Genomic DNA, 21,572 nt, shown 5'->3' with positions numbered 1-21,572 from the left:
ACCCGCCCCGCACCGCCGCGTCCCGCCCGCGGGGAGGGGCCGCGTCCTGGACACGCCTCTTCGTGCCCCGTCGTGCCCCGACGCGTTCCCCGCGCACACCCCATCCCCGTCCGCCTCCTCCGTTCCATATCCCATCCCATCCCATCCCACTCGCATTCCCATTCCATACCCCATTCCTGTATCATGTCCCATTCTCCATCCAATATCCCATTCTCCATCCCATATCCTATCCCCATCCCAGATCCTGTTCTCCATTCCATACCCCATTCCCATCCCATACCCTCTACCCCATTCCCATCCCATACTTCATTCCCAACCCCTATCACATTCCCATCCCATAACCCTTTATGATCCCATACCCACTCCCATCCCATACCCCTCACAACCCATCCTATAGCCCCTGCTGTGCCTCATCCTATAGCCTGCAATACCTCATCCTATACCTCCGATACCCTTCCCTATCTCCTTCCTACGCCTCGCACCATGTCCCACACCCCTTGCCATGCCCCACAGCTGTAGCCCCCCTGCACCCCATGCTGTGCCCTGTGCTCCTGCCTGCATGGTGCTGGGCAGTGAGGGGCAGCGGAAGGTTGAATGATGTTGGTGTCAGATGGGGAAGGACAGCAGAAACCATCCAGATAGTGTGGGACAGTCACTGCAGGTCATGTTCCTGTCCTCACCCTCATCCCTATCCCTGTCCCTGTGGCCATAGCACTGAGGTGCTCCCGTGTCCAGAGCTGCCATGGCACAAACCGCCGTGGTGTCCTCACCTGCCCCCAGGATGAGCCTCCCCCCTTCTCCTCCTGCCTCGGCCCCAGGAGGCAGTGCAGCAGTTAGCAGCCAGATGTGCTTTCCATGGCCATCTCCTCCCTCCAATCCAAAGGCCGGTGGCAGGAGCAGCCCCAGACGGTCAGCACCTCCGCCCCATAGCTCTGCTGCCGCCCCACTGCCTCCCCTGCACCTCCCCACCTCCACCCGACATGGAGCAGGGGCACAGCTCAGCCTGAGCGCACTTGGGTTTGTCCCAGCACCATCCCTGCTGCCCACACCAGAGGACAGGGATGAATTCACACCACGCATGCAGTTTCCTACACCAGTTGCTTAACCCTTTCCCACTGAGGCTGGAAGGGAGGAGGGGACCAGGGAACCCCCGGATGCAATTGGGTGCGTGGGACCTCCAGGAGGGACCTGCCTGACACTGCAGGGTGCTCCTGCCCCAGGCCCAAGGCTGCTCCCACTGCTGGTGAATTGCTTTGGAGTGAGCAGCCGGGAGCAGAGCGCTCCGTGCGCATCTCCATCGCCTTATTTTTAGTTGCGTTATGTAAGTTCTTCGCCACGTCACGGAGGTGGGGGGTTCTTGCATCTAATTCCAGTGTGACAGCCCAGCAATTCAAACAAGCTGTTCTGCTGGAGAAGATAAAAGGATTTGTAATTTCTCATCGTGGAAGAGGCCTTTTGGGACGACCCGCAGAGAATCTCGCGCTGCTTCCAGCCTCCACCCCGCTCCGCTTTCTTCCCGTCTCCTGCTTCTCTTTATCTCAATCCCCAGGAAATCTGAATACTGACAGCCTCCCTCCCTCACACCCCTGCTCCCAAAGCTCGAAGCCTCCGGGGTTCCTTATTCTCACATTAAGAGCTGGATTCCCCCTATTCCTGTGGCTGCTCTCCACGCTGCGCCTGACGCGCCCCGGGGCCAGCATCAGAACCTCTGCCTGCACCTCGCACCCCAGTGCTTGCTCAGCATGGAACCCAATGCAGGGGAGTGGCCACACAGGAACCCAACAGCAGCCGGGCTCGGGACCAGGCCCCCCCACAACCCCCGTCCCTGGGTGACGGCGCATCCACGCACGCGGCTCCGTCCACCTCCAGCCCCGGGTGGAGCGAAGTTGCTGTGGCAACACCACCTTATGTAATCCACCCAGTTCGGCTGCAGGTGTGTGGAGGAAATGGTGCTATTTTAGAAGTTTCATTAGGTTTCTTCTTAATTATCAGCGTGGCGTCACACCAGCGCTCCCGGCCGGCTCACGCGCCCCAGTGCTCAGAGCGAGCACGGAACCGCGGCGGTGATGGGTGCAGGCAGTGGGGCCGAGGGCTCCTCTTGTCCCCCGGGGACAGGGACAGGGGCCTCCCCGTTCAACACCATGTCACCCTATGGTTGTGCCCCATTGGGACATGCAGGATGGAGGGGTTCCCCGGGGATCCCCCCCCCAGCTCTCCGAGCAGTGCAGCACAGGGCAGGACTGCCCCTGCAAGTGCCAATGTGTCAGCGAGGTCAGCAGGAAATCTCCGTGCCTTCGCTCTCACGCGGATGTCTTCCCCATCAGCATCCCGAAAACGCTGCGTGCGCTCTGCTGCGAACCCCCTCCGTGCCGTGCCAGGAGTTATTTGTTTCTCAGGCCATTTTAAGATGATTTTTCTGACATCTGACGTGGCGCTTTGGGAAATCGGCCTAATGGGTTCCAGCACAACCTCAGGAGCTGCTCCCCTGGCCGGCTCGTCCCGCTCGGCTGCTTTGGCTGACGGCTTGGGCGGCTCTGATCGATGCGCATTTCCCGGCCGTATGCCCAGCCCTGAGCTGTGCCATGGAGCCCTGAGCTGTGCCATGGAGACCTGAGCTGTGCCATGGAGCCCCGGGCTGTGCCATGGAGCCCTGAGCTGTGCCACGGAGCCCCGGGCTGTGCCATGGAGAGCTGAGCTGTGCCATGGAGCCCCGGGCTGTGCCATGGAGCCCTGAGCTGTGCCACGGAGCCCTGGGCTGTGCCATGGAGAGCTGAGCTGTGCCACGGAGCCCCGGGCTGTGCCATGGAGAGCTGAGCTGTGCCATGGAGCCCTGAGCTGTGCCATGGAGCACTGGGTGGTGCCACAGAACACCAGGCTGCCACAGGGATCCGCAGTGCCCTGCAATGTCCCATGGTTGATCCCATCTGTCCCACGCTCTGGGTCCTCCCCCAGTGCTGTGCCGTGCGGTGCTTCAAGGTACGGGGGAGTTTTTGCCTTCAGTTTTGTAGAGTCAGGACTCCAAGTTGCGACCGAAAAACTGGAGATTCCCTGTGTGTGTCAGCAACTCTCAGCCTGCTAAATCCCCCAGAGCACAAACAGCAAATCAAGTAAAGCCATTTATTGAGGATTAGCAAAGGATGAACAATTCCAGCTCTTATTTTATTAGGTGGAAGCTGCGGGACTGAAATCCAGCGCAGAACCCGAAGCGGCGGTGACAGCACTTTGGGGCCCCTGTGCAGCGCTTGGCTGAGCAGCGCTCCTCCAGCCCCCAAAGTAGGTCAGCATTGCATCGCAGGGCAGGGACTGGGGGGGGGGACTCTCCTGGGTGAGGCTGAGCCGGGAGCGAACAGCAGGCGGTAACAGCAGGGGAACAGGGGGCAGCCCCCAGAGATTGAGAGGCCGAGGCCTGGAGGACCGGGATGCGGCGATGCCCCGCTGCAGCCCCAGCCCATGGAGTAGGGGCTCCGGGGGGTGCAGGGCTGGGCCCCCACCGCTCAGCACCTCCACGCTGCTGGGCCGGGCACGGCTCCGCTGGCTCCGGGTTGGCCCCAGCTCCCGGATCCGTGAGTAATGCTGCATTACAGCGCGCTAAGGAGATCTCTGGGGATACTTCTGAATAACAGGCATAGTTCACGCGATTTGCACAACGGGCACGATGGGATTTGGCATCACGTTGCCGGAGCGCGGGCTGGGGTCACCGGGTGCCAGCTCCGGACTCTCTCCCACCCACAGGAGCCCTCTGCACGGCACGGCCCAGGGATCAGCCTCCACTTGCTCCCCGTGACTCGCTGCAGCTCTGGGCACGGCCCGGCCCCCACCCCACGGCCAGGGACAAGGAGCGGCTGCGGTGACGGCCACACAAAGGCCCAGGGCGTGCACCACCAGGGAAACCTCATTCCTGCAGCGCGGGGCAGCGAGAGCGTTTGTGGGGAAGGAGTGAGAGCGGTGACCCATGGCCACGTCCCCCCCAGGGGCACCACTCGGAGTCACAGAGGTCACGTTCCCGCACGGCCCCATAACAAACCCGCTTTGTTCCCACTGCTGCTCCCATGAGGGTACGGCACCCGTTTTGTTAGGTTTTCCCCCCCCCCCGCCAAGTTGAACTACCAAAACTCAGGTGCTGCCAGGGGAGCGTTGCACATCTGCGGCCAGCGGGGTGTGCCCCCCACCCGCGTTTCCACGCACGCTTCGGGAACCGTTTGCACGAGGGGGTGGGCACCACCAGCCCCAGCTCGATGCTGCAGCCGCGTTGGCATAGAAACTGCCGCGGCTCTGCTGCACCGCGAGGGGCTCAGCCCCAAGCAGCTCCCGGCTGCTCCCAGGATGTCAGCTCCGGGAGAAGGAGCCGAGCTCACACATGAGGCCGACGCTCCGCTGCCCGGCGGGCAGTGCTGAATTTGAGTCAGTTTGAAGGCGACGCTGCTTCCACAACGCGGGGTGCACGGCGGGCGGGCAGCGCAGCACCAGCACCCCCAGGTCCAGCACCGCCAGCCCCGTGGCACCCACTGCCACCTGGATGGGGCGGGCACCCACTGCACCTCGCTGCGGTGCCAGCACCAGGCCCTGCCCGCAGTGCACACCGCAGGAGCGCGACCGCGGCAGCAACAGCGCAACGCGCAGTTCCTCTCCCAAACGCAGCTCTGCTTTGCTCCCCGCCCGTGGCAGGGCAGTGCTACTGCTGCTACCTGGCAGCGTGGTGCTCCCAGGACGCCTGACACGCGGCCTCGTTCCTTTCCTGCACACGGAGCCGGCTCTCGGAGCTCCTGCCCAGGTCCCTCCCAGGGGCACGGAGGGAGAAGGGGAAGGAGAAGGCGACTCCTGCCCATCAAAAACATTTACTGTGAAAACACGAGGCTGGAAGAGGAATCGGTGAAACCATTAGAAATTGTTTATTGTTACAGCACACCACAGAGGTCACACACCACTCCTGGCGCTTCCTCCCAAGGAGACACGGTACAATCTGTTTGGTACAGGGATGAGAAGAGGAAGCTGCTGGCAATCTGCTTGCAGCTTTCCTGTGAGGAGGTCAGAGCACGGCCTTTCCCAAAGCAGGGAGCTCCATTAACCCCCCCTGCACCGCAGCCCTCACCCAAGCAGCACACAGGGCACGGGCTCAGCACTCGGCCCAGCATTGCTGCGGCTTCGGGGAGGGTCTGCTGGGGGCTCCCCTGCTACCAGGATGCTGGGGCAGGGGGCAATGTGTGTCCATCCTGCAGAACAGGGTTTGCTCAGAGTGCTAGCAGCAAGAGCTGTGCCCCAGAAGAGGTCCCTTGAGGACCATATTGGGAGAGCCCAGCATCCGCTCCTACGAGTTACAAATTAAATAGGGGCAAACTAAACGCGTAGACACCAGGCCAGCAACGGAGTAAAGGAGACAGGAGGAAAAACGTTCCAGCGACAGCAGTGCGAAGACAAGGCTCTCTCTGGTGGAAAAAGCAAGCACTGCAATCACCCAGCACGTAACAGAGGGGAGCAACAGCCTTGCAGAAAGAAAAACCATCGCAGAGCGTAACCCAGGAGACAGCTCCATGCCAACCCGGCTGCAGGGTGGCTGCTCCCAGCACCGATCGGCGCTTGCCAGAGGCACGATGATGGTTTTACACCTGTCCTTTCGATTCAGAGAGCTGTTTGCCTGCCAAAGTTACGCCGCTTTGTAAACGTGGCTCTGCAGCTGCCAGACAGCGGCTTTGTTATGCAACATTAATTAAGAGAGAGCGCGCTGGAACCGAAAACAGGGCGGCTGCGGAGCGAGGGCTGCCTCTGCCACTCACGCCCCACGCCCTGCCCCGGCAGCAGGACACGGATGCCCACCCCAGGCTTTGGAACGTCACCCACGAAGGTGGAGCAGAAAGCGTGACTTAAAAGATACAAAACGCAGCTGCTGCTGACTCACCACCACGGGCTGGAGAGCAGCACGGTCTCTGGGGTTACTCCGTATTGTCTAGCACCACGTCACGTATCCCCGAAAGCAGTCGCTAAAAGTCTCAGAGGGCCCTCTGGGTCCTTCTGCTCTGTCACAGAAACAGGGATTAAGGGTTGCGGCTTCAGGACTGTGATAAACACAGATCTGCAGCGTCCTACGAGCATCCGCAAGCCGGCAGGCGTGCTGCCTTCCATGCACAGCTCCACCTGCACGCCCTGGCTGCCCAGGCAGCGTCTCGGCCACGCCAGCATCCCTCTGCGTGCTGACTCGAGGAGCTGCACGCTTTGCATCGCCGCAGAACTCACCCGTCCCAGCCCGACCTCTCCCGTCCGCTGCCCTGCCGGGAAACACCCAACGAACGGGAGCTGACGGCTGGAAGCAGAGTTACCTCAGCCCACCTGAGCATCACAAAGGTGAATGCAGCCCGATGAAGGAGCAGAGCCACACGGGGTGACCCGCGGCTCCCAACGCAGGCAGACTCCTCGCTGCAGCGTTAAGAGGCTCAGCAGATTTCTGCAGGCCCAGCTCTGCGCTCGGTGCCACGGATTAGGAGAGGTGGAGCAGGAGCTGAGCAAGAATCCTTAATGCCCGCCTCTGACTCATGCCCGGGGACAGCCGAGCTCCTCACCTCACCAGTTTTTTCCCCTCTCAGTGAGCGCTGCTGCAAAGGCAAGCAGTCACTGAGCTCTGCCCGAATGGAAGCCCTGGCTACAGCGGCTTAATGCAGCTGGCACAACCGTTCTGAGCCCGCGCACAGCACAGAGCGCTGCAGCCCCCAGGCTGCCTGCATCCTGCCGTGCCAGCACCACCAGCCCCTCCTGAACAGAACCAGGGGAGGAAAAGCAGAGGGGCTGAGAGCAGCGCAGACAGCAAAGGGGCTCGCACAGCCATGGGACAGCCACTTCAGACAGAAGCGCTCCAAGGGGAGGGCTGGCTGGGGATGCAGACAGAGCAAAGGCAGATTTACAGCTGAAATCAAACCTAGAGAGGAGTGTTTGGCTTTGGAAGTTTTAGAGTTGTTATTTAATCCCGAGACAGCGCAGCTGAGTGAGTTGAGAATTTAAGTTACAAAAAAAAGAAAGCACTAGAAAATAATCTTGATACAAGAGCAATAATCGATCGGCTGAGGTTCCCCACCCAGCGCAGGGAATCCTGCTCCACAATCTGCCCAGCACAGCTGGGATGCTGCCGAGGCATTGCTTGTTCCCAGCACATGCTGGGATGGCAAACTGTCCTGGGTGAAAGTTATGGGGGGATCCCCAGAAACGGGAGTTAAGATGCTGCCACCAGCTCTGGTTTTGGCCTGTTCTTGATGGGTGTTGCTTCTGCGGAGGAAAAAGAAACTTGTTACAGAGAGAAGGGAAGTAACTCGCAGAGCCACCTGCTGCAGATGGACTAGGATTTGTGTCCCACTTCTCAGCGGAGCAACAAATGCCTGTAGTGCCTGGAAAGCCACTGAACTAGTAAACATTCATTATAAGTAATTTTACCTATCCACTACGTCCCTTTTTCCCCCACAGCACTTCAAGAATTAAAACGCTTTCTGGATGTACCTGACACAACTCCAGCTGGCCACCTGCCCAGACCCAGAACAACCATTTCTTGGAGAGTGGGGACAGAGCAGCATTGCCCCCTTCCCCACGTTCTGACAACACGAGTCTAAATGGGACTCCATCAGCTGCCTGCTGCGAGGGCAGCTTGTATTTTGTTTGGCCATCCTGCTGTCAACACAGAGATGACATTTGATCCGTGCCTAGTAAACAAGTCCTAGAACCAAACGAGCCCTGTCCTCCCTGTCCCAGATTTCTCCCACACAGACTCCACGCAGAGGCACTGGGTCCTCCTAAGGTAAAGGTTCAGCAACGCGGGGTTTGTCAGAGCACGGAGGGAAGCCCGTACCAGCAGGGCTTTCACCACACAGCTTACACCCCTTCACATTTGCTGGGACAACATAAACAGTAAAGAGAAGGTCTCCAAGCATGGTAAAGAGCTGAGAAGACGTATGTGGAGCCAAAGCTGCAGAGCACAGGGCAGCATACCTGGGGGCTCCTCTGGGAGCGGCTCAGAAGGAACATCTGGAAGCTCCAACTGTTCCTGCAAGAACAATAAAGAGCACACGTGACACAGAGCCCATGGTGCTCCACACGGTGCTCACAGACCTTTGCACCACAGTTCTGTGCAAAGACTGCCTGGGCACACACGAGTGAGAGAAGGGACCTCACACAGAAAGTGACACCTGTCCCCAGGACTGCAGGAAGGCTGATGGGTTTCAGCGGCGCTCAGTGAGAGCAGGGCTTACTGCAATTCAATTAAAATTAACAGGACTCTCTATTAGCTACAGATCTCCTCAAATAAACGTTAGCTGCAGAGCTGCTGCACCTCACTTTCCACTGGCTGCACGTTTCTGCTGTGGAGCCAAAGGCACCACAGGGATGGGCAGGAGTGGTAATGCACACTGATTCCTGTTCACCTGAGCACGATCCAGGGCTTTCAAGATCTTCATTTAGTAAAGCAGAACAGCTGCCCAGTAAGAACAGAAATCAGCTGACTGGAACAGCCAGTAAATACAGTACAGCCCTTAAATCATCCCATTTCCAAGTGACTGCTCTGTGTGAAGCAATTAGCTTGATCTCTGATGACTCGGGAATTAGGCACAAACAGGTGTAACTGAGATCTGTGGCACAAGTGGCAGTAAAATTATTCCTACCTGAGTGATAGTGTTTAATTCCTCTAGAATGGCATCTTCATCTTCCTCAGTCAGGCTCCCAGCCAGTATCTCATCTATTTGCTGCACAAGGGAGGAAAAAGCATAATCCAGTCACAACAGTGCACAGCAGCAGCTCTGTGGCTTATGGGAGGATAAACGTATGCACAGCATGGAGGAGTACTCAGAAAACCAACAAATCTAACTTTTCTGCAGGCAACTGAGAGAGAGTTCAAGTTCCAGTCTGACTGCCTCTTAAAGAAGGCTGGGAACACGCTGCCCCACAGAAACCACATGGCAGGCTGACTGCTCACAACTACTCACGCACACCATACGTACCCTCTGGTACTCCACAGCATCCTGGGTTTCCCCTATTATTCTTTCCACTTCTTCTATTGACATAACCTGAGAAAAAGAGCCAAAATCCACTCATGAGCGAGGCCTGCAGGGAGGCATCCAGGATCCTGTTGAATACAAAGCAACAGTGTGCTTGGCCGACCCGGTCACACTGTACCTGGTGCATTTTGTTCAGGCATTCGTTGCCTATTTTCAGGCCCTCGATGACCTTCATTTCGATCTGGGTGAACTCGATATCCTGGACCTGAAACAGGAGGGACAGGGGGAAGCGTCACAGCCCTGACACAGACTCCCAAGATTCACGGAGAAACTGAAAGGTGAAGACAGTCAAGAGCCCCAGCAGAGACTTAAATCGTATCCGCAGAACAACATATACCAAAAATCTTCCTTTAACACACGTAGATGCAAAACCAGATCCGGGAGGCTTCTGTCTGCTTCTCAGGTCTAAGCTTAGGCCGTAGCTCCCCTGGCCATGCCAGAGCAAACACATCTATTTCTACAACAAGGCACCGAGACAAGCTGGAGGAAGTTTCTACTGCAGCTGCCCACACTGTGATTAAGGTTGTATTCACTTACAAAACTTGCCTCTCACCCGGGCTCACAACACACCCCCACTTGATTCTTTACGGAACAGTCACGGCATCAGGATGGTTTCAGATGCTGTGGGCAGGACCACGGCCCTGCTGGGACCTGGCAGCTGAGGTGCAGTTCCACGCCCCCCAGGACAGCCCCTCCAGAACTGTTTCTGCCCCGCCTGGTGCTCACTCACCATCCGCTCCAGGTTGCTGATCTGGTTGTCCGTCTTATCCAGCAGCTGCTCCTGGTAACGCTTCTTCTTCAACAAGAGCAGAGCTTTTCTGAAGGGAAAGAGCAGGAGGAAGGATCAGCACAGAAGGAAGGATCACTGCTCTTCAACATCGTTATCAATGAGATAGATGAAGGGGCCACGTGTACTCTCAGCAGCTTGAGGACGACGCGAAGCTGAGCAGTGCACCTGATACAGCAGAAGGAAGGGACAGCATCCAGAGGGACCTGGACCGGCTCGAAAGGTGAAACTAACGAGGTGTAACATGGCCAAGCGCGGGGTGCTGCGCCTGGCTGGGGGCAAAACGCGTATGGGAGAAGAACTGACTGCGAGCAGTGCTGCGGAGAAGGACGTGGGGTCCCGATGGATGAAACGCGGGACTCGAGGCAGCAGCGTGCGCTGGGGGCACAAAGGCCAATGTTCCCTGGGCTGCACCAGCAGGGGTTGGGGGGGGGGCGGGGCAGGCCGGGACTGTCCCCTCTGCTCGGCCCTCGTGAGCCCCCCGCAGTTCGGCACCCAGGCCTGGGCCCCAGCACAAGAAGCGGGGCACGAGCAGGACACGGGGATGCCCGGGGGCCGCAGCACCGCCAGGCCGAGCTGGGGCGCTCAGCCCCGAGGCTGCGGGGAGACCCGACCGCGGCCCCAGCGCTCACAGCTCCGCTCCCTCCCGCTCGCAGCCCCCCCCTTACTCCTTCTTGCCCTCCTTCAGCAGCTGCCGGGCGAGCGCCCGCTCCCGCTCCAGGCCCAGGTTGAGCCGCTTCTGGTACTGCCGCAGCTTGTCCCGCTGCTGCTTCAGTTGCTGAGGAGAGAAGGGGCCGGGTCAGGGCCGGGCCTGGGGCCGCCCCCGCCGCGGTGCCACGGCGGCCCCGGCCCCGCGCTCACCAGCACGGCCTTGTCCTGCTCCGTGACGCGGCTGCGCCGCTTCCGCCCGAACAGATTCCCCATCGCCCCTCCGCCGCTCCTGCCCCGGCCCCGGGCGGCCCCGGGCGCCCCGCCCCGCCCCGCGACGGCGGCCGCGTAGGGCCCGGCCCCGCAGAACGCGGAGGGAACGGGAGAGCGCAGAGCGGCGGGGAGACCGCCAGGGGGCGGCAGTGAGGCGCAAAAGGAGGCGGCGGGGGATGGCGGCTACAGGGGATGGAGGGACCCATAGAGACAGGGGAATCTATAGGGGACAGAGGGGACCTATAGGGGATGTGGGGGATCTGCAGGGGATGGGGGAGGCTACAGGGGGTGTTGGGGATCTACAGGAGATGGAGGGGATATATAGGAGATCTGTAGGGGATGGGGGGGCTATAGATGGTGTTGGGAATCTATAGGAGGTGTAGGTGATCTATAAGGGATGAGAGGATCTACAGGGGATAGCGGAGATCTATAGGGGACGGAGGCTATAAAGGATGGTGGGGACATACAGGATGGCAGCTATAGGGAATGGGGACATAAGGGGGATGTACAGCATGGGGGGGTATGGGAGAAGGGGGATATAAGGGATGGGGAGCATAGGAGATGGCAGATCCACAGTGGGTGGAGGCATAGGAGACTGTGGGACAAGGGGTGTCAGGGTGGGCTTAGAAGGGATGGGGGCCTATAGGAAATGAGCACAGGGGGTGGGGACTGCAGGGAAGGAGCCCCACGGCTGCAGTGCTCCATGTCCCCGTGCTGGCTCCGCTCTCCCCACCTCCCCCCAAACACAACGCCCCAGGAAACGATCCCCAGGCCGTCACCATTTCTGCATTTATTTTTTATTAACCATTTATTTGTCTGTAATCGTTCGACTCTCACATTACAATCGTGTGTTGGTTTTATTGTTGTCGGGTTTTTGTTGTTTTTTTTTTTTTTAATATATATATATATTTTAATTTTTGTAAAATAAATAGAGATAAGTGAACTTTTAGGTAGGATGCTCTCCAGACCCTCGGTTAAACTCCATGATTGAACCAATGCGTCACACCTATGACAGTGCAGCCCCAAGCACACGTGCTGGGATGACAGCTACACCGGGCCAGGCAGCCACAAACCCACCTCCTGGTGGCCTCGTGCCCTCGTGCCCTGCCAGGCAGTTCTCGCTCCTTCGACAAATACACTGATAGAAGTTAAAAAATCTACTGTTTGCTTTCAAGCTGTGTATGTTAATGGGTTACGCGCGGGGGCCCCCCACGCTGGGCAGAGCCCCCTGGTGCGGGAGGCACAGCTCTGTTAGATCATCAGTAACGTCTGGTAACTCAGCAGTGGACCTTTCGGTGGTTTCTCCTTTAGTTTAAAGCCACTGAGCCGTCGCCCTGAGGAGGGGCCCTTTGTGGGGTCAGCGGCGGAGCCCGAGGTGAGCACTCAGCCCTCGGCGCCGCTCTGCCCGCGCAGTTCAAGGAACCTCAGCACAAGGAGCTCCCGGAGCTGCGTGCAGCATTTCGTGGTCAGCTTCCCCTGCAGCGAGCCTGGCAGAACCACCGGGTGAACTCCACGACCCAGCGGGCTCCAAAGACAGGGAACGACGATGTGGGGTGCGCAGGGAGCAGGGGCGGCTCGGGCTCGCTCTGCAGAGCCGTGGCAGAGGGGAAGCCGCCATTCACAGGGTAAGGAAACGTTTCTCCCCTTTCCATCACCAGCCTCATTGCTGGCAGTGTGCTGGTGGCCTGCAGACCCAGCGGCACGGCTGGAAGGAAATCCGGGGGTTTTGGGTTTAGGGAGTCAACCTCTGTGGCCACAGTGATTTTTGCACAGTGCAAGTCCTGTGCTTGGCCAGGGAAATTGCACCTCAGCAGCACTTGAAAGAAACCTGCCCTTTGGCTTCACCTGTCTCTTACCCACACTGATCTCCAGACACACCACGGGCTTCAGGGCACAGAAACATTCATTACACAGACTCAGAAGGTGCGGATAATGGAGCTGCCTGTCCCCTGGGGAGCTGGGACAAAGCTGCTTGCTCCAAGCAGGAAGACCTGCTGCCTTCCCTCTCTTTAGTGATTCCTTTGTGCTCAGACCACGTGTGGTTACGTGCCCCGTTCTGCAGGGACATGGACAAGCCACAGCCACGCATGCACCATGTCTGTAGCTGCATACATGCAGCCTCAAATGTGCAATGTCCAACACCTCGCTGAATATTAGCACATGGAGTGAGGGGAAAGCTTGGGGCTTGAACTCGGCGCCTCCCGGCTCTGCTGGGCAGAGGTTCTGCAAAGGTGTTTGCAGAGTTCACCGTGAGCAAAAGGACAATGACTGCTGAGCAGTGACCGAGATAATGCAGCCTGCACCAGCACCGTGTGCTCGGGTGGAAAGTGGTTACATGAGTGACCTGCTCCAGATGAGCTGGGCCAATAGAGATGGCCGTGCTTCCTTCCCTCTCGTCCTGTACGTGCAACCTTACGGCGCGGGGGCATCCTGCCCTGCTCCTGTCTTCTCCCCAAGCCCCATTCCTCAGCATCTCTGCCTTCACTCGCTGCCACGTCGTCTTCTGTCTCTTCTGCTGGAGGAGAAACCACACAGGAACAAGGGGCACGCAATGGAGACGCTTCCCCGCGTCCTCTGCCCACCCTGGGCGGTGCAGGAGCTGCGCAGCTCTGCAGCCAGGCAGCTCGGGGCCGGCTGTTTGGCACAGGGCGGTGGCACTGGAGGGGTCCTGCTGTCAGCTGGGACGCACGGAGCTGCAGTGAGTCCTGACGTCAGTCCCGAACGACGCTCCAGCAAAACGAGGAAGCAAAGACCAAAACGAAGAGCCTTCTTCAAGGGTACGGCCTCGTCCATCCAAGCTCAGGAGCCGTGTTTCTTACAGAGAAGCCAACCACCGGAAACAAAAATAAAATATTCCTTTTTTTTTTTTTTTTCTGCAGCTTTGAGAGGATACAGGTGGAAAAAAAAAAATAATAATAAAATAAAAAATAACAGGAGATTGTCTCTCTTCCCCTCGCCAAAATCATCAGTAGCTAAGTCAGAACCGAAATGTTCAAGTTACGGGTTGCAGCAGCAGCAGCAGCCAACACGACACATTCAAGTCGATAATTTCACTATGTACATCGTGGGGGAGGCACGGCCCTGCCCGCTGCGACGCCGCGCTCCGCTGCCGCGAGCCGTTATCTGATCCGCTTCTCCACCGAGTACACCGAGATGTAGTAGTCATTGCTCCCGACTGCCAGGTGAGGCTGCGGAAAGGGCAAAGCGGGGATGAATGGACAGGATGGGGGAACGGGAGGGAGAACGGCAACTGGGCGGCATTTCCAGCAGCAGTGCCCAGATGCCGGAAAGCTCTTAAGTGCCTCTGCCAACGCAGCTCTGACGACATTTCTGCCAGCACCGACACCGTCCCAGCGAGTTATATTGCCCATTCCAGCCAGAGGGAAAAATTATGGTGACTATTAGTCGCCCACCTGTAACATAATTTTTCTAAATGGCTGCAAATCTGCTCGTTAGGAACGGTCGCCTGGACTGAAAATTAACATCCCCTGCAGCGAGAGGGCCGGGAGTGATCCCCGCTAAGGAGAGCTGGGCTGGAGAGGGGTTTGTGAGTTTGCTTGTTTAAAGAGCAACACAAATGATCAGCCACTTGTCCCCCCCGGCCCCCAGCTGCAGGACAGCCTATGTATGCCTTTAGCTTTTGCAGATCTCCAATTTCTTTTTCTGCTGCACAGCATTAGGTCTTCCTACAGCCTTACATAAGCAACAGTGTTAAAGAGCCCCAGACACACCTGGGCGAACCTTCTGTCTGCAACAGAGGAGGCACAAAATAAATAAGCACAGAGCACTTGGCACACTGGAAGGGACCCCAGGCTGCAGGCCCAGAGTGATGGGGACAGCACAGCAGGCTGGGCAGCAGGTCAAAAGGGTTGAGCAGCTGGGAGCTGTGTGCTGGTCTGCTCGGCAGCAGCACTGCTGGGACCTTCACGCAGTCAGTGGAACTCAGGCTGGAGGAGGAGCATGGAAGGACCCAGGTGGAGAGGCTCAAGGAGCTTCAGAAAACTGGGACAGCCCCGCTCTGTGCTGGGGGGGTCTCTGTGCTTTTCCCTCTCCTAACATCAACTTGAACTAAGAAATGCAAATCCCCAAATCCAAGAAGAGAATACAGACCCAGTGAGGATGAAAAGCCAGGCAGCTGATGGCTCCAACTCTCTGTCCCATAAAACCATCGTAGTATTTGATATTGTTGATCAGCTCACCGTTTCCGTTGTAGATTGCAGTGAACTGATTCATTGAGCCACTGAAAAGAACCCAGAGAAGACAGCGTTATTGACAGCGGTGTGGCAACACCGATACTTTGCCTCCAGCCCCTTTTTCAGCTGCGGAGAGCTGAGCTGCTCGTCAGGCTGGCGTGCAAGGAACTCTTACAAGCAGCGAGACCGACATTAACTGTACCATGGCAACCTCAGGAGAGAGATTTGCAGGAAGGCTCGAGCTGCAGTTACCTGTTATGCTGTGGGACTGAGGCAGGACGCGTGGCGAGCTGTGCACACACGTGGTGCAGAGCAGGCACTGGTCCCTGCTCCATGCCCACACATATGTAAGAGTTTAAGACCCTACATCACCACTGTGCCACCAGTGCAGAGGTTTCCCTGCTGCATGGAAGGCAGAAAATAACTGGGAGCGAAGCTGCACTTTTTGCGGTGAGGTTAAAACAACAAGTTACCCCACGGGTGATGTTGCAGGGACAAATCGTCCTCCCTTCTCACTCCAGAGATGCAAGAGATGAAACTAGAACTTACCATGCAAAGAGGTTGGCTTGCGGGTGAATGTCAAGGGCCGTCAGCCCTTTGACTATCTGCAGGACCTTCATGGACTCCGGCATCCGGGGGTCGAAGAAGCGCACGTCTCCGTTCACGCTGCCAACACACGAGATTCACAACGTCAGCCCGCACCCGGGCCAGGTCCTGCAGCCCTCCAGCAGAGCCTGCCTGCGAGCTGACCACCTCCAGCAGAAGATTAGGAGAGAGAAGACGCGCAGCACCGCCTCCTCTGCCAGGGCAGCTGAATTTCCACTGATGGTTTGTATCTGGTACCATCCACAAAGCACTAAGTGCTGTGCAAACAGCTCTGCCCCTGCCCTCGGGAGCGATCCGTGAGTACTTTTATCACTTACAGCCCAACCCCGAGTACAAGTGCCTTTACTGTTATGTCGTATCCACTGCACTAAGCTACATGTCAGAACTGAATTCCTTCTCCTTCTCACAGCAGAAAATTGTATTAGAAAACTGTAACCAGATGGGACCTGCCGGTACAATCCATTACACCAAATGTCTGCACACAGGAGCACGTCCCCGCTGCCCAAAGCGCTCTGCAGACCGGGCATAACAACACTGCTAAACACCCAGGCTCAGTGTCAGCCCTGTCTGTGGCTTTATGAGAGGGGAGAGGATGGGGAAAAGCCACAGCAGCAGTGACAAGATGCTGCTTTTCCAACACAAATGATTTCTTGTGAAGTGATCTCTCTAAGATTATGCAGTAGAATCCCATCTGTTAGAAGTGGACGCACCTCCTGTAGCCCTGGAGCAGAGGGCTGAAGATTTGCAAAGGCACACCTGCTCCTCTGTGCTTCTCCAAAGAGAACGTGCAGGGACAGGCACGCAGAGATCCCTCATGCAAACTAAAGGCAGTGTCACCTCACTTGGCCTTACCCTCCTGGCAGCAGACCTAAGGTTTCTGATTTTTTTTCCCCTCCAGTCCCTGATGACCGCGTACAACTGTGAATCATGCTACTGAGTTCAGAACAACTGAAAAAGCATTAAGAAGTATATTGCCTTCTGTTTCCTTACCTCCGGAATATCTAACACTGATCAAAAGCTGCTATGAGGGTTACTTATATCATCGTAAGAAGCTGCAACTCCAGCTGTCGCATCATTAAATTCAAGACAAATTAAACTCCAGGTTAATTTCCATCCAGAAGACTGGATGGAAATACTGTTTGAGAGAGTTCAAATATACAGTACGTTCATTTACAGCTGACCAAAGCACTGTGTGGTGAACCAGGGCAGAGCAATGAGAGCCGCAGGACCCAGGTCAGAGCCAGCCATTCTGTACCGAGCACTCCCATCTCTGCTCCAGATGAAAAGTTTCTCTGTCTTTCAGAGAATTACTCCATAAGCAACACAATGCCTCTCAGTATTCTCTAGGAAATGGTTACACCAGACCCCGCTGCGACCTAGCCTTTGTTTTTCCCTGGATCTCGCTGTCAAATGAAAGAGAGGGTGAAGTGGGAGAAAGAAGCAGGGTTCCTTCAGGATGAGACCAGCTCTGCCTGCTGGGGCGTACCACGCTCTCACAGCCTTTCAGCCCTGAGAAACAGCATCGTTTGCTGCTGAATACATTGAGGAGGGGGGAAAAACGAGCCTCCAGATACAGGCTGGCCAAGCACGCAGGCCTGACCCCTGGGATTGTTGAAGGAGATTACAGAAAGGAAGATTAAAAACTCTCATATGTGAGCCTGGCAAATCTGGCAGCTGCGTCACTTAAGTCCCCTTCTGAAAATCTTAATAATTTTTTTGCTGGCCCATCCCCCACTTCAGGAATGTTCTGCATCGCTGAAAATGGGTTTGTTTGCATTTTGGAACCAAGAAAAAAGAGCCTCTCTGTGTGCAAACAGTGGCATCGTGACAATAAATTATATTCTGCTGTTCTTTAACGGCCAAGTAAGTATACGCCGCTCTCTATGCAGTATTTGCCAGGCTGCAGAAACGGATTTATGTGTAGAAAATTGCTAGATAGCAAAGCAATCCTGCACAGCAATGAGCCCAACAGATGCAACATAAACCTCCTTCCTTCTCGCGTTCCATCTCAAGTGACCCCACAAAGATGCTGGCAATCAGGAACAACAACAGAAGAGATGCTATATCTAGCTCGGGTTTCTGGTTCACTCGATGCCTCCCTCACACGCCTCGTGATAGTGATTTCAGCACAGATACTTTCTTGTTTACTCTCAAACCTCACTAACAGGCTTCCAAAGAAAGATCCACGTTTCTTTCTGCCTTCTCGCCGTCAAGTTTTGCGGCAGGAGTTAATGACTGAAGCAACTGTCACACTCAAGAGCTGTACACTTTTAGCTCCTGAAATACCAGAGGCAGATTTTAACCAGCAAAGCAAACCGTGCTGAAGAGAAAAACGGCCCCACCAGCGAAACCTCTTCTACCTGACGCTCATGATGTTGCCTTCGGGATGTTTCTGCAGGTACGCCTTCACCACCCAGGCTGTGTGCTCTCGGTAGGTCATGACACGGCTGAGGAACAAGAGGGGAAAGGCGGTGAAGGCAGGGCAGGGGAAAGGCGAGGCTCCCAGCCGGCAGCACGGGGATTACCATTCGCTCAGAGCCATCCTCCGGTCGAACACGCGGATGGAGCCGTCTCCCAGCCCCGCCACGATCAGCGAGCGGTGGGAGTCACACGACAGGCTGGTCACGCAGCTGTCCGCCCCGGTGGGGATGTCCTGCACAGAGAGCACACAAAGCCCAGCTGACACCGAGGTGTGCCTTCACGTCTGCAGCCCCCAGGAGGAGGCACGAGGGGCAGGCTGCTGAGCCGGGCATACCCGTGTCCTCCTCCTCCTCCTCCTCCTTTCCCCACTCTGTACATCAATCTAAAACCTAACCATGGTTAAATCATGGCATGGCATCAGTGTGGCCTTCCTCCGGACTCGCTGGATAGACCAGGAATGAGAGTGGTGGTCCTGGGGATGATGGTCACTGCTGTGTGTGGTAGAGCCCTGTGTCCCACAGCTCATCCCAAAGAGCCCAGGGGAGGAATTCCAGCAAAACCAGCTCTTGTAAATCATTCAGGTTTATAAACCAAAATCAAGGCAAGGTCTGTTTTGGGAAGGAAAAGTTCACATTCTCCTCTACTAAGTGTGTCTACTGAGATAAAACAAATTGCCAGAGGGGTTATTTCTCCATAAACCATCGTTGTTGGGTGTAAGCTGTGAACGCCATTGGAACGGCAGGCAGGACGGTAAATATTTGGAAGAAATCAGTCAAGGAAGACGAATGTACCTGTAGAAAGCAAAAACTCTTAATGGCACATACAAACATGCACATGAACCCAAACCTAAGCATGCCATAGACATTACAGTCTTTGCACCTCTGCAGCTCTGGGCAGTGTCAGAGCAGACACAGCCTTGCACAGCGCTGCACGCGGCACGTTAAAAGAAATGACACGAAGAAAGAAAACGAGCTGACAAGGAGCTGTGCTGGGAACGCGCTGCGTGCTCTCAGCCTGGTGCTGCTTCCTTGCCCCCTTCTGCTTGCCACAAGCAAAAGAACCGCTCGGAATCACATCTACGATCAGTGCAAGGAAAAACATTTTCAACTACAACAAGTAAAAACTAAGGAGCGCTGCAAAAGGGGGATAACAATCAGGAGGCACGTTGGAGCTGCATTAGCTAACTTCACACGTCGGTCCTATTTTCGCTGCTGCACTCATTCACCTTTCCTAGCTGCTGCTCACGGCCGCAGCCGAGTGAAGGAGCTGCAGGCTGGAGCACCCACAGCTCCAGGGCTGTCTGCAGCCAGCCACGCTCACTGCCTGCAAGCAGAGCGCGCCTTTGAAGCAGGAACAAGCAGCAGAAGTGAAAATGAGGTACTTGCTTCTTCAGCTACACCCAAAGTGCTTCCAGAGGTGCACTTTTTTGCAGTTCAAAGAGCGGGAAGCACCTTTGTTAGCTCAGCTCGCGTTGCTTTCTGCTCTTTGTGCTGAATTTCAGTTTGCCAGTGTTACTGAGTCAGGAAGTTCCGATTTCAGCACCACCACTCTTTGTAATTACAAAAGAAACACTTTTTTTAGATACGTGCAGCACAATCGCTCGTCCTCGTCATCTAAAAAACTTTCACCTCCTGAATTTTGATGTTTCCAAATTTACATAGGGAAAAAAAAAAAAAAACACGTGAAATTAATTAAGATTAACATAGGCTTAATCATCCCGCTTTGCAGGCCCTAAATGTTTATCCAGGGCTGATTATCTTCGAGGAAGTTTGGCATCAAGCCTTCCTGTTTTCTGCAGCGTGGCATCCTCGCTCTCAGCAACCCGCTGCAGACGCGGAGCCGCGTGCTCAGCGCTCCCAGCAGGTCCTAGCAGCTCTCCTGTGTGCAGGCAGCACCCCGGGAGCGCTCCTGGAGGGCAGTGCAGAGCGGGACACGCGTGCAGATCTTACCTGCACTTTCATTTCCCGGTCCGTGTCCCAGATCCGGATTATCCTCACGTCTCCCGAGGTCATGAGCAGCCCGGTCTCTTGTTCCCAGTCGACCACCATTCCTGCTCCTAGGAGGAAACACAGGCAGGGCGTGCAGATTACTCTCCACGAGAGCACAGGCCGTTACTTACAGCCCAGTGTCTGCAGCACAAGGCATTAGAATCTATCATCGTTAGACAAAATCTACAACTGCATGCACGCATCCACACAACCTCCAAATGGGATTAAAGCAGATGCTCCTGGATTTGAGTCCAGCATGTGGCCTCTACCTCTTGGCTGGCGTAAATGCTTAGGAAAGCCTGGGGGCAGATGTCACACCCACGGGGCGGACACGGCCCTGCAGGGCTTTGGGAGATGCTGGGGATGGCCGGGGGGGGTCCTCATAAACCACCCACCCCATGCAGAACGCTGCGCCCAGCAGGTGAACTGGTGACACCCCACTCAGCAAGACGGGCAATCCTCTGCACTGCTGTGATCCTTCATTTTCATAGAAATGCGTGGCTAAGGGGTGACGTTTCTAAACAAGGAACAGTAACAGCAGTGCTGCAGGGTACCGAACTAAACGGCGTGGTAGGAGTAAAAACCAACTTGCTACTGGCTGGCTGAAGTTTACAAAGAAGTCCCCTTGTAATTGTCTTGCAGCATGGACGGGTTTTCTATCCCCAAACACCGGAGTTTGGCATCTGCCCACAAACAGGTTGGCAGCCTGCATGAACCGGTGAACTTTGCTGGTCTGGCAATTTCCAGAGACAAGTGTATCCACCTCCCTTGCTGGCTGGGGAACAAGAAGGCCCACAGCCACTGAGCGAGCTCCCTCACCCCACGCGGAGCACATCGCTGTCAGAACACAGCAGTGCACGGACCTGGGAAATAACTGCAACAAAACCCTTCGTTCGGAGGGGAACTCTCCAGGGAACGACTCTTGTACATTTAATTAGAGGGAACTCCTGTACCAGCACAGCACGCAAACGTGTTGCTAAAAGCAGAGAGCTGTGCACCAATTACCCTTCGCTGTTTATGCCGCAAAGGCTGACCAACCCAAACCCACGTTTGCCAGGGATGCTTTGATTTCTAACTCAAAACACCCTGTGGTGTGCTCCATCCCCAGCTCTGGGGGGGATTCCTGCACTGCCCCTCTGCAAACACCCAAAGGACGAGTGTGCACCCGCCTCGGCCCAAAGGGATCAGTGTGGCAATGTCACTGTCCCCGCAGAAGACAGCTCTAGCAGGGCATGTGAAAGAGCTCCAGCATGCTTTGCCAGCCAAGGACCAGGAGTGCTTTTCACCACACTGAGCACCTGCACAGGGCGCAGGGCACACAGCAGAGGCATCCCACGAACACTGAGCTTTCTTCGGAGATGGTGAAATGACCGTGTTCGTACAGATCCAGCCAGAACGTTTTCCCCATCTCCCTTCCTTAGCACCGCGTTCAGCCGTTTCCCGACCCCGCTGCGCACCGCTGAGGTTACTGCCATTTACCGACAGCTTCCATCGTGCCGCAGGGAACTCGGGGCGCCCAGCTAGGCAGCGAACTTGTGTCTTCATCTCGCGGGTCCAAGAGGCAAAAAGAGGCGAGCAGCACTCTGCTCACCCCCCGTTCCAGCCGCCCCGTGCCCGCAGCTCAGCGCGGATC

General features: G+C 56.3%; 2 protein-coding genes across 4 annotated transcripts in view; both read right to left on the bottom strand.

Annotated features, from left to right (window-relative positions):
* CHMP6 (charged multivesicular body protein 6) lies at positions 4,867-10,805 on the bottom strand. The gene is made up of 8 exons (XM_021414700.1): positions 10,672-10,805; positions 10,479-10,588; positions 9,754-9,841; positions 9,142-9,228; positions 8,967-9,032; positions 8,631-8,711; positions 7,963-8,017; positions 4,867-7,248 (listed from the first exon to the last, which is right to left on the bottom strand). Exons 1-8 carry the CDS (start codon positions 10,732-10,734, stop codon positions 7,196-7,198), a joined length of 603 nt encoding a protein of 200 aa, XP_021270375.1. The 5' UTR covers positions 10,735-10,805; the 3' UTR covers positions 4,867-7,195.
* RPTOR (regulatory associated protein of MTOR complex 1) overlaps positions 13,589-21,572 on the bottom strand; it is a 120,910-nt gene continuing 112,926 nt past the window's right edge. For all 3 annotated transcript variants that reach the window (XM_021414621.1, XM_021414622.1, XM_021414623.1), the window contains 6 exons: positions 19,901-20,007; positions 18,056-18,183; positions 17,891-17,977; positions 15,474-15,590; positions 14,842-14,971; positions 13,589-13,919 (listed from right to left, as the gene is read on the bottom strand). In XM_021414621.1, coding sequence (XP_021270296.1) covers positions 13,851-13,919; positions 14,842-14,971; positions 15,474-15,590; positions 17,891-17,977; positions 18,056-18,183; positions 19,901-20,007 — 638 coding nt within the window. In that variant the 3' untranslated portion in view covers positions 13,589-13,850. The remainder of the gene's footprint in view (positions 13,920-14,841; positions 14,972-15,473; positions 15,591-17,890; positions 17,978-18,055; positions 18,184-19,900; positions 20,008-21,572) is intronic.

Source organism: Numida meleagris, chromosome 17, assembly GCF_002078875.1.
Source record: "Numida meleagris isolate 19003 breed g44 Domestic line chromosome 17, NumMel1.0, whole genome shotgun sequence".
Taxonomy (NCBI): domain Eukaryota; kingdom Metazoa; phylum Chordata; class Aves; order Galliformes; family Numididae; genus Numida; species Numida meleagris.
The sequence above is the reverse complement of the archived record's forward strand: the minus strand, read 5'-3'. Positions and strand labels throughout refer to the sequence as shown.

Bases quoted from the DNA above. Each gene is read 5' to 3' on its own strand.
- CHMP6 (XM_021414700.1), bottom strand. From the start codon at position 10,734: ATGGGGAATCTGTTCGGGCGGAAGCGGCGCAGCCGCGTCACGGAGCAG. The intron at 9,033-9,141 runs GTACAGTGTGAC...TCTTTTTCTCAG, and splicing joins GCCTGAACAAAATGCACCAG to GTTATGTCAATAGAAGAAGT. The intron at 8,712-8,966 runs GTACGTATGGTG...TCCCTTGTGCAG, and splicing joins ATGCTGTGGAGTACCAGAGG to CAAATAGATGAGATACTGGC.